Source organism: Stegodyphus dumicola, chromosome 5, assembly GCF_044657685.1.
Source record: "Stegodyphus dumicola isolate Sdum_Otavi_A_Nest chromosome 5, ASM4465768v1".
Taxonomy (NCBI): domain Eukaryota; kingdom Metazoa; phylum Arthropoda; class Arachnida; order Araneae; family Eresidae; genus Stegodyphus; species Stegodyphus dumicola.
The window spans coordinates 106,549,949-106,562,816 of record NC_140772.1 but is presented as its reverse complement, the minus strand read 5'-3'; the positions used below and the strand labels follow the sequence as shown (position 1 = coordinate 106,562,816).

The following is a 12,868-nucleotide window of genomic DNA, read 5'->3' as shown; positions in this document are numbered from 1 at the left end:
CCCGTGTCGACCAGAACCATTTCCCATTGATTGGTTGAGCGTGGCCTGCACTCACGGCATCCGTTAAGAAGACTGCCATTGACCCCACAGTGTAGACATCAACCAGGGATCGTACACATTTCCTTACATGAAAATTAAGGACTTTTAAGGACCATCAAAGAAAAAATTAAGGACCTATCAGCAAACAAAAAACGAATAGAATAAAGCAATTATCCATACAACCGACTTCATGCTTGTAGTTTCACTTTAAGAAACTAACAGAAGCATGTATTATGCACTATTACTAAATTCACTTTGATACTTATCATAAAACAATTTTGAAAATTAAACTAACTCCCTACAAGATATGAAGTAGATAACATTAAATTAGAAACATAATTTCTTTAAAAACATGTATAAGTGTATTTTACACTAATAACAGTCACTATTTGAGAGATTTACATGATTATTATTTAACTTATTTGATATTTATTTAAACACAGTCAACTACTATTATAATCACAATGTAAGAATATTTTGCAGATTAAAATAACTGATTTGTAAACATACAATTTATTTCCTTGGTTTTTTGAAAGATACTAGAATAATAAACTGTACAATAAAAGATACAAAACATTTGTGCTTTTTTTAAATCTGAAATCTTTTCAGCTGTTTTAACATCTAATTTATTTATGTCTATTTCCTTTTCTTTAACTATTCTTCTAAGTTCATTTGCTTTGATAAACAAATCAATGTTCATGCTGGTCTCAGCTTCATCTGCTAAAGCATCTACTTCTTCATTAATATCTTTAATGTCCCTTTGAAGAAATTTTTTCTTCTGCTTCATATAATCAATTTCTTCCTCAATGATATTTCTTTTCCTCTTTGAATTTTCAGATTTAATTAAAGATTTTTGTTTTTCTAAATACTGCATATATTTAGACCTTGCAGAAGCTGCTGCTGATCTGATTTCTTTATTAATTTCGATATTAAGAACACCTCCAGAAAATTTTATGTAATCAAATACTGTGCGTTGAAAAATGTATGATGAGTCACTTAAATTTTCAATTTCAATTGCTTTATTTACAGAGAAGCCCCTTTCCACAGAGGCCTGTCCATGTGACAAGATAAGAATCATTTTCACTATTTTCCATACTTTAGAATAGTGAAAATCATGAAAATAAGAAGTGAGAAATGTGTCAAGAGAAAGATTTTGAGGATCAAAAGTAGAAAATTCATGTAAATTTGTCTTAACTACTTTGTCTAGAAACTCTCCAAACTGCAGCAGAATTTCATCCCAATCATCTTGTAAAATACGTTTATTCTGCATTAATACTGTTAGAACTATTTTCATTTTGTTCTGGGCTATTTCTGGACTTTTAACCATCAATCGCGGGTCTATACAAGATGCATTTCAAATAAGAGAATAATTTATTGGACATTTAGACATTAAGTGTTGTTAAGACACATTGCTGACCTTCTTGTTTCAATGCAAAACTTTCAGCTTGTGAAATGTCCTTCTTGCAGCATTTATCATTCATTAACTGCTCAGCAATTAATCCCAAATAAACTTTACTTTTATCATTATAACAATTTGGATCATTAAAATTAAATTTATAAAGATTTTCTGCTTTAGCTATTTTTGAATATTCTAGTTTCAAAATTTACATTTATTACTTTCCTTCCCTTATATCTTACTTCACGTGCGTCGGAGAGCTGCGCATTTCACATCATTCGCATAACTCAGTGACGTGCATCTACTCTAAAATTTGCATAAATTTCTGACCACTCCTTCTTGGTGTTGCATTTTCAATGTCAAGTACATTACATTATTACAATTACTGAAGGCAATCATTTACAAGTTTTAAGATATCTTCAGAAAAAAAGGGAATAAGTGGTTTATCACTTTGATAATATTCAAGGAAAGGCAATAATATTTTCGACAGAGAGAGAAAAAAATTCAATTTTATAAGAAATGTTTTATCTTTAGTTGCCTCCAAAATATTCAAGAAGAATTTCGATGAATTTTTTTTAAAATTCCACATTTCAACTTCTTTAATGTACAGTAGCAAGTCATCCCATATTTCAATGGCTCTTTCAATTGCTGGGACATTTTGCAACCATCCGTAAAAGCAGAACTTCACAGGTAGCTTTTTTAAGCCAGATATACTTTAAAAATCTTCACGTCTTGCAGGAGAATCTTTAAAAATCCAATATAAGGAGGATAAGAATGATGGAATGTCCCAGCCAGTGGATGACATCCTATGCTTGAAAGCATTGTTAAAAATGTGTAAACCACATGTCCCTAATGTCAAGCATTGAATGTTATATTCCTTTGTCAAGTCCTGTTGCAATAAATCATAAAATTTCCAGTTTACTGCAGGACCATCCATCGATATTTGTAAGAGTTTTGACAAGTCTAGTTTTTCAACACATTCATAAAATTTGGATAAAATAATTTCACTTGTTGCATGCCCTATAAATGCAGAAGTAAGGTACTGACCTTATTTTCGTGATGCCAGTACCTCACATAAATATCTGGTTGCTTCTTTTGATTTGTCAGATTAAGAGTCTAATAGTAATGTAAAAAACTCAGCATTTTTACAATGCTTTAGTAACAAAGTTTTAAAATAAGGGCCAAGATCAAAATAACAGATATAAGCACATTTCTTTTCACCACATGAAAACTATTTTGCAATGGAACTATCCGGGAACATTTTAGTGAATAACGACCCAATATCATCGCACAATTTAAAAGAACAGTGGCTTTTGATGCACTTAAAAGCCCAAAATATTTCTGCATCTGTAACTTCAGATTTGAAAAGAAAAGAATTGATTTTATTATTTCCTACACTTATTGATGTTGAATTAGCAGTTACATCTTTTCCTGAAGTAGATGGTTCTTCTAACTTGACAAAATTCATGATACTGTTAGAAGAAACTCTGCAGTTGAGAAGGGAAAGATGTTTTGCAGCTAAAAGGGGCATTACATGCAAAGCATTAGTAAAATTAAGTATCGCATATATATGTATACAATAATGTATGTATGTATATATATATATATATATATATAATAAGAAATCTATATATATATAATAAGAAATCTATATATATATAATAAGAAATCTATATATATATAATAAGAAATGTATACTGAAAATATACATTTTTACTATATATATATATACAATACATATATATATAGTACATATATATATATATACAGTACAAATTCCGAGATCCGGACATCCAATATCTGGAATGATCTAAGATCCGGACCTCAAAGCCACCACCAACCAATTTTTTAGGGCTTTTTTGGAGGGAAGGGGTATGCTTTACGCATGCGCATTAGATTTTTTTCCTCATCATAAAAAAACATGCCGGAAAAACCCATTCTTAATTTCAGTTTGGCGCTAAATAAAATATCTCATTATTGAAGAAATAATTATGTTAGCATAAATTTGTGTGATTAGTAACTAGACTCCATAGCTGCGTATCTGCTTGGCATAATCTCATACCGAAACATTTGTTAACTTTACAGCAACTAATATTTTATATCCTTGATGCCGAAATCGCGAATCATTATTTATTGTATTTTTCTTTCATCACTGCGTGTTTATCAACGGATGACAACTTGAGTGATGATTCATGCAGCGACGCCAAATAACAGAGTATTATACGATTACAGATTTAAGTTTAATGCGCTAAAATGTTGACAAGGGGAGATTTAACAGAAATTTCTTTCCTTATGCTAAAATAGATTTTGTTAATGATACTCATAGGACAAACGATTATATTTAGTGCTATTTGAATTAAGAATAACTGATTTGTTATTCACATAAAGCCAGAATCAGCGCCAGAGCTCGCATGGCCGCACCAGGCGGCAGAATTTAGAGAAGTTAAACAGAAGTTTTTCATTGCGATGACAATGCCCCAATCATCAATCAATTAACGGAGGGCGAAATCTGTAGTATGGTTCTAATTCCAGAAAATACAGCTACCGATAGTGAAGAAAGTAACAGAGAGGTTACTGAACGAGAAAAAATTTTGATTAACAAGTTATTCGGAATTCTCGACACAGCAATTACAGGACTTGAACAATGGAACTTAATAACTCAACAAGAAATTATATGTCTATAGTATTAGTCTAAAGTAACAGCAGAGAAAACAAATCAAACAACTCACATTGAAAGAAATGTTTAATAAAGTAAACATATAAATATTAAGATCTTTTCTTTTGTAAATTTTGATACCCTTTAAGTCATAAATGCTTCATTATTTCATAAATCATGATTTCATATTTTCAATTTTATAATTTCTACATACCATCTTAGTAGATTTAAAATTATCTAATATCCGGAAAAATCTCGAATCTGGGATCGCCGAAGACCTGATCTTGGACTTTGTACTGTATAAATATATATATATATATAATACGGAATGTATATTTTCAGTTAAACTTCTACCCAATAACTTTAGTAATTCATGAAAGTTAATTTTGCGTCTAGTTAATTCAGGAAAATTAGTTTCAATTAGTTGTTTTCAGTTTTAAAAATATTAAAATTTTTTAATTAGTTGTTTTCAACTAATAATTGTATCACCATTAGCAAAAATAATGCATTACTATCAACAGCATAGGATTAAACCAAATACTTAACTGTCTACTGAAGCTTCAAAACGTATTTCTGAACTTCACTTTTTCTCGGCTAGCATTACCGAATTTGCCCTTGGCGACCTAAAATCGAAATGAAGCCAACAGATTTCCCGCGAAATCGGTAACAGACCTTCTGCAGAAATAAACTCATAATCCCGATATCCCATACATATAGTATGTGCAAAAGAGAATAACTCCGTAGAAGGCGATAAAAAAATTAATTTATGGCTTAATTGAAACAAACACAGAAATTAAGCTAAGCAAAACCGTGTAAAAACAAATTGAAAAAACAAAAAAAACGAAACTTAATTTTCATGTGAATTTTCAGCGCTGACTCTCCATTATAGAAATTTCAATTTGTTTCAGAGAAAGACCACATTTAGCTTTATAAGGATTGTCATCCATCAATATCCAGTCTTTGTAGTCAGCTTGATGAAGCCACAGTTTATTGAAAATGCACTTTCCAGGCATCTCGTTCCTATTGGTGTCGGAAGGGTTGTGGCCTTCCAGGTTGGGTTTGCTCTAATTTTGGCAAATATTTTCAGAATCCCCCCCTTTTTTTTCAAGCACCTTCATCATCACTTTCACCTCTTAAAGAACTTCCGGCTTCACACTTTCATCACAATCTGCCTAAATTTATGGATAACACCTGTTTCGAAAGATTGGGTGAATAGTCAATCACACACTGATACTTTCGTTCGGGTAGCTAAGTGTTGTTTTTTTTTTTTTTTTTTTTTTATCGTTTGCAATGCAAATCCACCAACAGACTGGTTAAGAGCCGTGCAATTTTAATTCCATATTCACCAGAAATCGCAACTCACACATAGAATGGCAATCATTAGAAATGACAAGAAATGTCAAATGAGCAAAATTAAGGACCGTTTATTCATTTTGGCCAAAATTAAGTACTTTTAAGGACCAAAAATCATTTTTGAAAAAATTAAGGACTTTTAACAACCACACGAACCCTGGTCAACATTTATAATGGTGCCAGATTGGAGCGATGTGGATGACAGATTGGCGAAACGTCGTGTTCTCGGATGAGTCACGCTTCTGTTTATCCAGTGACAGTCGCCGCATATGTGTGTGGCGTCGACATGGAGACAGATCTAATCCGGCAGTAACTGCGGAACGCCCCACCGCTCGACAACGTGGCATAATGTTTTGGGGCGCTATTGCCTACAATTCCAGGTCACCTCTAGTTTGTATTCAGGGCACTATGGCGGCCCAATGATACTTGGATAATGTACTGCGGCCGGTGGCAATCCCCTACCTTCAGGGGCTGCCTAATGCAATTTTTCAGCAGGATAGCACCCGACCACACAGTGCTCGCATCTGCCAACATGCTCTGGAAGGTATACAGATGCTTCCCTGTCCACTATACTTTCCTGACCTGTCACTAATCGAACATGTGTGGGATGTGATTGAACGCCGTTTGCAGACTCTGCCCTTGCCTCGTTCAGAAGACGAACTGTGGCAAATGATTGAAAGGGAATGGAGAACCATCCCTCAGGAAACCATCCACACTCTTATTGACTGCATGCCTAGACGTGTTTCTTCGTGCATCCCTGTCCGCGGTGGTCCTACATCTTACTGAGCTGACGCTGTTCTTGCTCTATTCTGACTATCATTTTGAAATAAAGATCACTTATTGCTGCTTGCTGTCTCTGTCTTTTTTCCAAATTTCATCAATTTCTGACCACTCCTTCTTAGTGTTGCATTTTAAATGTTGAGCAGTGTACATAAACCACATAGTGTATGTATGTGTGGGTGTATATATAGATAAAGATTGCATACCTGTATTAAGCATCATGCATTTATCATTTAACAACATTTTGCAAAACAGAATCACTTTCTAAACAGTATTCTAAGGTATAATTTGAAAATTCTTATTCTTCTTGAATCTTAAAAATCTTCTTGAAAAATTATTTTCATTACTATAATAAATATGGCCGAATTACCTCAGAATCTTCAATGGAAAATTCCTGCGGAACCCAGTTTTTATAGTTACTATTCAGTTGCTTTATTCTCCTAGATAATTCAGTTAGATATCTGAAAGCCAAAAATAAAATATTAAAAAGATCCAAAATACATTATATAAATTAAAAGGAATATATTAAAACTAGCATATTTCATTTTTACATTTCTTTTATTAAGTACTTTTAAGGACCAAAAATCATTTTTTAATTTATTTACAACATCCCAGCTTTCAATTTATGGCTCTTGCTAATATTATTACAACACTCAGTAAATACAAAATACAAGGAGAATACATCACTAAAAACAGAAAAAGTTTGTTAAAATTTTCTGTCATAAAAGAATTAAATTAAAAATGCCACAAATATCGGGTTTTAGCAAAAGTTTCCCTCACTGCAAATATCGTCCATGTAAACAGTTCACGTTGGCATATTTAATCATATTTTGTCAAACAATTTTTACCATTTGAAAGAAAAATACTTGCTTTAGAACACTGTGTTGTGAAATTTAGGAAAAAAATATCGTTATCATTAAATATAAGGTGCCTGAAATGGAACTATCATGCTACCAGATTAGAACCATCAAATACTTCCAGTTCTGTTGCAAAATGTCAGCTATAGAATGTCACCAAATCATGTGTACAGCATGAGGTACTAATGGCAATTAGGTTAGGAAAAGTGGAGTTTTGAGAAATCTCTGATTGAAAGCAAGTATTGTATGAAAAATTTAATGAAAAATAATTATGTCTAATCTGATTCTAAAATTTCAAGCTACAAATTGAAAATAGGCTTACAGTTCTCATGAATGGTGATGCATCTATTTAACACTGACACTATTCAAATTATGTATTTATTCAGCACATATTACATAATTGCTTGAAAACTTAAAACATGCATTTCATTTATTTAACCAGCTTAATCAAATCCTATAGTAGACAGTTACTGTTAGCTAAGTCTATATATCTAGGACACTATGAACTGAAAATATTTGGAAAGCATTGGTACAGTACATAAAATTTAACATTGTGAAAATAATTATTTAAAAATGAAAGAATACTAAGAGAACTGGTGGTAAAAAGGCATTAAATTATTACTTGTTTGGTAAAACAAGCCTAAGAATATTGATATTTAATTGCATGAGGGTAACTCTGAAATTTTTTAGATACAGCTAAATGGTACAAGTTAAATTTATTGAACCTTTAGAAAGGTGCAAAATAGTCACCTCTGACATGAAGCATTTTTGTAGTGAATTTTTCCAAGATTAAATGCTTCAAACCATTCACTTCCTGGAATAAATGAAGAATATGCTTTTACACTCTTATCAGTCTCATCGTTAGAACAAAAATGATGGCCACAGAATTGTTTTAGATTAAGAAATAGCCAAAAGTCACACATAGTAAGATCAGGAGAACAGAGTGGATGCTCTATCACTTTATATGTGAATGCTCCAAGAAATTTAATTGTCAGTCTTGCTGAATGAGAAGAAGCATTATCATGGTTGCCCTAATTTTCACTTTTTAAAAAAATTCTCTAGCTATAACTGTTTTCTGTCTAGCAAGTAAATAAGTTTATCATTATAAAACACTTTATGAAATATTAACATAGATTGCTAAAAATAATATAAGAACAAAAATTATAAATTCTGAATTTTTTCGAAACACTGTTATACTTTTAGACATGAAAATAAATATATAAAAATTCTGACACCAATCAATTTTAATAAGAACATACACAAAGACATACTTAGCTCTTTCAAAAATCAGATTCTGATTTGTCTCAATGAGCACAATTAAACCATTTCTTGATGACATTACAGAGTCTTCAATTTGTTTGACTGGTAAATCTAGACTAACATTACAATGCAGAGCTTCTTCAACTTCATACTTATCCAAATGCTGTAATACTCTTTTAGTTACTATAAAACAAAACTAAATCACTATCTTTCAATTGTAGCAAAATAAAAAAAAAGGAAAACAAATGGAAAAACAAAAAGCAATTCTTACGAGGAGTATCACATGCAATGTCTTTGCAGTTATCAACAGCGCTAACTGTCTTGTTATTCCATGGTCTTACTTTTTGATCAAGTTCTTCTTTTATCTGCTTTATAGACACTAGATCAAACCATACATCCTAATAAAAAGGAGGAAAAATATTAGAATAAAAAATCAAAGACTGAACAAATATATAATAAACACAAAAATACAAAAAGCCAGATTCATTGAAAATTTATACACTGTTACATCTTTTTGTCTAAACAATTCCCAATGAAACATTAATTTACATTCAATTTACACCCTTTCATTTGAAATCTAAGATGCAGTTTGATTAAAAATATTTCAGTGAATATTAACTTGCTAAAATGCAATGAAATTAAACTAAACTTACTGCCCAGACCATTGCCACCAAATTGATTTAACATTAAATTTTAAATCATCAACTATCAATTTTTCCTCTGACTATACATAACTTGCATAGTAATAATTGCTTAACATAATGCAGAATAAGCATATTCAACATCCAGCCTCAGAACTGGTTGATGCAGCCCACACTACATAGTCCCAAAATAAAAGAAACAACAAAGACAAGGACAACTCTCTCCCTTTTGGTTACAATAAATTTGTGAACATGATCTAAACTATATTTAGATCTTAGATCAGGAGGATAAAGTCACAAGACAAATTCCCATTACTTGTGCCCACCTAAATGAAATTGTGGGTACAAGTCAGATATTGAGTTTGAAAAAGAAAACTGGTGGGATAATTTTTTGTGGATAAAACTATTTACTTAAGTGACTTGAATAATAATAATACTGAATACCTTGTAGTTATGTTAACAATATCATCTATCCCATCTGCCAAGGATAAGCTTAAAAGACTAAAAGTAAATAATAAATGGAGATGCAAAGGCTGATGGATTTGAAATTGAAATTGTAGCAATTTTACATTAAGAGTAAAAATTTAACTATGTCAGTAAACAAGAGAAAGAGTGCTACAATAATTGCTATTTTATCAAAAGAATAAGTACAGATCAAAACTTTGAATATCAACTGCAAGTCCACGTTTCTGCTACTCTTCTCATGACTGATATCAAATACATTATTTAAGAATTTATAAATGAAATGCAAGGAACTACAATAGGATGCACAATATCTATCTATCTACATATATACGAGTGGATTTTAATATGTTCTACATACTCAAAGTAAAATTTCTAGATTTTACAAATGCTGTACTTTTACGGTATCTCTCTCTCACAAACATGCATATTAACAAGTTCCCCTCCCCAGGGGTATATATTTTTTCTTTGAATAGCAAATTTTTTTTCTTTGAAGTATGAAGAAAAACAGGATTAAAAATTTTTAGACATATATCTTTGCGAAATTCTTCACGACTGCTCTAATATCTATGAAATAACTAGTGTGCAAAATTTATGCAACCTTTCTGACCTAAGCCATAACCCAACAAAAAATCAACAGGGAGACAAGAAATTCATACTACAGAGGCACAATGTAATCCTTAAAGGATGAGAAAAGTAAACTAGGAGGGAAAGCAGGACCCATACAGTATGGAATGAACAGAAAAAGGCTTTAGTGATAGAATGGTCTGTCTAAAAGGGAGAATGACAAACCTTAGTAAAGGATATGACCTCCCCTAACTGCAATGCTTGAGTTGCACCATTTGTCAATACTCAACACAAGATTATTTACCAGTTCTTGGGTTAAGAGTTCCCCTTCTTCAAGGAGTATGAGTTTCGGTTGTCTGGTGTTGTCCAAAGGGTAAGATCCATTTGCCAGGCGTTTCCCTTAAGTATCCCACACGTATTTAATGAGATTTATGTAAGGGACACATTCTGTAGATATTTTTATTTTCCAAGAGGTCCTCAACAGCATGAATCCTATGTGACCATACATAGCAATCCATAAAAACAATATCAGGACCAATGGCACACCAGAAAAGACACATGTGGAGACAACAACATCACAGTAATGACCTCTGGAAAAGGAACCTCTATCAAAAATATGGAGCTTCGTTCACCCATTCATCATAATGCCTCCCCATACAAGCAGGCCAGGACTACTGCAACAGTAGTTGACATTAGTGGGATGAAAGCATGTCCCTATCTCTCTCCATATCAACTGGTGCCAAGGATCATTTGTCAGACTAAAATAACTCTAATTGGTAAAGAGGACATGACAGAGGGCAGACAAATTGGCTTTTTTTATGAGGTCATCTGGCTACAATGAATTAGGACACTTGTCATCCAGTTGCCGTGCACAGCTGCTGAGCAATATTGCCCACTGTCTGATTTCTATCCTTTCTTGCCTGCAGGGCGATATATCAGGCATCAGCCATCACTGTTTTTCTTGGTCGACACCCATTCTTACAGCTGCACCCCGATGCTTCGGAAATAACACTTTTATCAATTCCTAATTCTAGGGCATCATATGTTTAGCTATGCTCTACTTCAAACTTCGCAATCATTCTACTACCTGTAAAGGCATATTTATGTTTTCTTGCAGCCGTATTGTATATACAATCTCACTTTCACTTTAAGAAGAATGCCTAGAAATGTGCCTTCCTTTCTTTCAAGTTGCCATGCACTGACTTCTTGCTGACTTGCATTTTGCATGCTCTGACGTACCCACCGACATCAAAGTGTTGATATTTGCATATGTGTCACCTTTCTACTGATTGCATGAACAATTCAACAATCGCAGGAATGTTTCAACAATTTCCTGGTTGTATGCTGAAAATGAATTTGTTGCTGAAGTTTTGTACACTAGTGTTTATATTCAGCAGTATTAAAATGTAAAGTAAGAGTTTTATGTATTCACATTAAAAATGCTACATTCATATTTTTGCTACCAAGTATCTTTTGGATTAAAGCATAAATATAATTTGAGAAGTAACAGTAAAATAAAGGCTTTATTGTGACTGTTATAATAAATAATAAAGTCTATACATCGCAACCCCTAAAACATTTTAATTTACTCAAAATACCACGAATCAAAATTCTTTGCACATCATTAGTGAAGGTAAAGATAGTTTTTAACAGGTGTACTTTCCTCAACTTTTTTCTTTTTAATGTACTACGTACCATTACATTTTCCACTTTTTTGCAAAACATGATTTAATTTTTTCACTGCTAAAAAGAACTAGCTAATTTTATATTACACCATGCATAATTTATTTTCAGCTTTAATCTCTCATACACTCTATTCCATATAAATCAGTTATCAAAATAATATGCAAAATGTAGCTGCTTAAACATGCATATATCTTATTTTATGAAACTTTTATACCTGGTTTTGAGCAATTGAAATCATATTAAGTTATTAAAAGAATTATTGTACTCTTTTTTTTTAAAGAATTACTGTACAGTAGAAGTCTGATAATGAATGAAGATTTAGATTGCCTTCAATCCATGCTCATTTAGGGATGCAATCATACAAAATTTGATTTCCAGAAAATTAAACATTTTTTTTTTTTTTTTTTTACATGTCCATACTAACAAATGTTTTTATTGTAAAGCAAAAAAGTACACAATATTTTAAATATATTATGAATGAAGAACTAATTAAATGTACAGTCAAAAGTCGTTAATTCGGACACCCATAATCCAGAATGATCTATAATCCGGACCTCAAAGCTTCAAACTTTCTGCGCATGCGTCAAAGAGACGCATGCGCAGAAAGTAAGGCCTTTACAGCTGAGAATATGCTTGTGCGCGTGCGCAAAATACGTTTACGAGTGCACGTTTAATGTATAACAGACAAAGCTAAGGTAAAATTATTTAATTATCTATTTCAGTTAATGTTACAGATTGCGTTGTTCCTTAATCTTCGAATTGGATCCGGCTTATTATTTTTTGCAAACTGTTAGAGCAATTTTATAAAAGTAAGCTTGAACTTTCAATTATGTCAAATAGAATTTCTGATATATATTTATTAATATGTAAATGATCTACAAAGTGAAAGTACATTTCGAAGTTCATTAAACAAAAAGTGGAATTGCTACAAAAAATGGATAAAGGCATATCCTTTGTTTATCTAAACTTTAACGTTTGTTTATCTAAACTTTGTTTATCTTTAACGCTGCGGCGCAGAGCAACGAATTGGAAGTTGATCTGTCAGCACTATCCTTATCTTCAGGGCAGATGTTTTTATTTTATTTGGCTCATAATTCCTTATTAAATGTAGTATTTCATCTTGATGTACTCCACTTTTGATATTATTTAAATCAAATTCCTCGTCATTATA

The 12,868-nt window shown here is 32.0% G+C and overlaps 1 protein-coding gene across 2 annotated transcripts in view; it reads right to left on the bottom strand.

Annotated features, from left to right (window-relative positions):
* The window catches only part of Epg5 (ectopic P-granules autophagy protein 5), a 342,575-nt gene that overhangs the window by 99,859 nt on the left and 229,848 nt on the right, over positions 1-12,868 (bottom strand). For both annotated transcript variants that reach the window (XM_085816957.1, XM_085816958.1), the window contains exons 27-29: positions 8,613-8,739; positions 8,353-8,524; positions 6,595-6,685 (exon numbers count right to left, since the gene is read on the bottom strand). In XM_085816957.1, the coding sequence (XP_085673083.1) occupies positions 6,595-6,685; positions 8,353-8,524; positions 8,613-8,739 (390 nt within the window). The remainder of the gene's footprint in view (positions 1-6,594; positions 6,686-8,352; positions 8,525-8,612; positions 8,740-12,868) is intronic.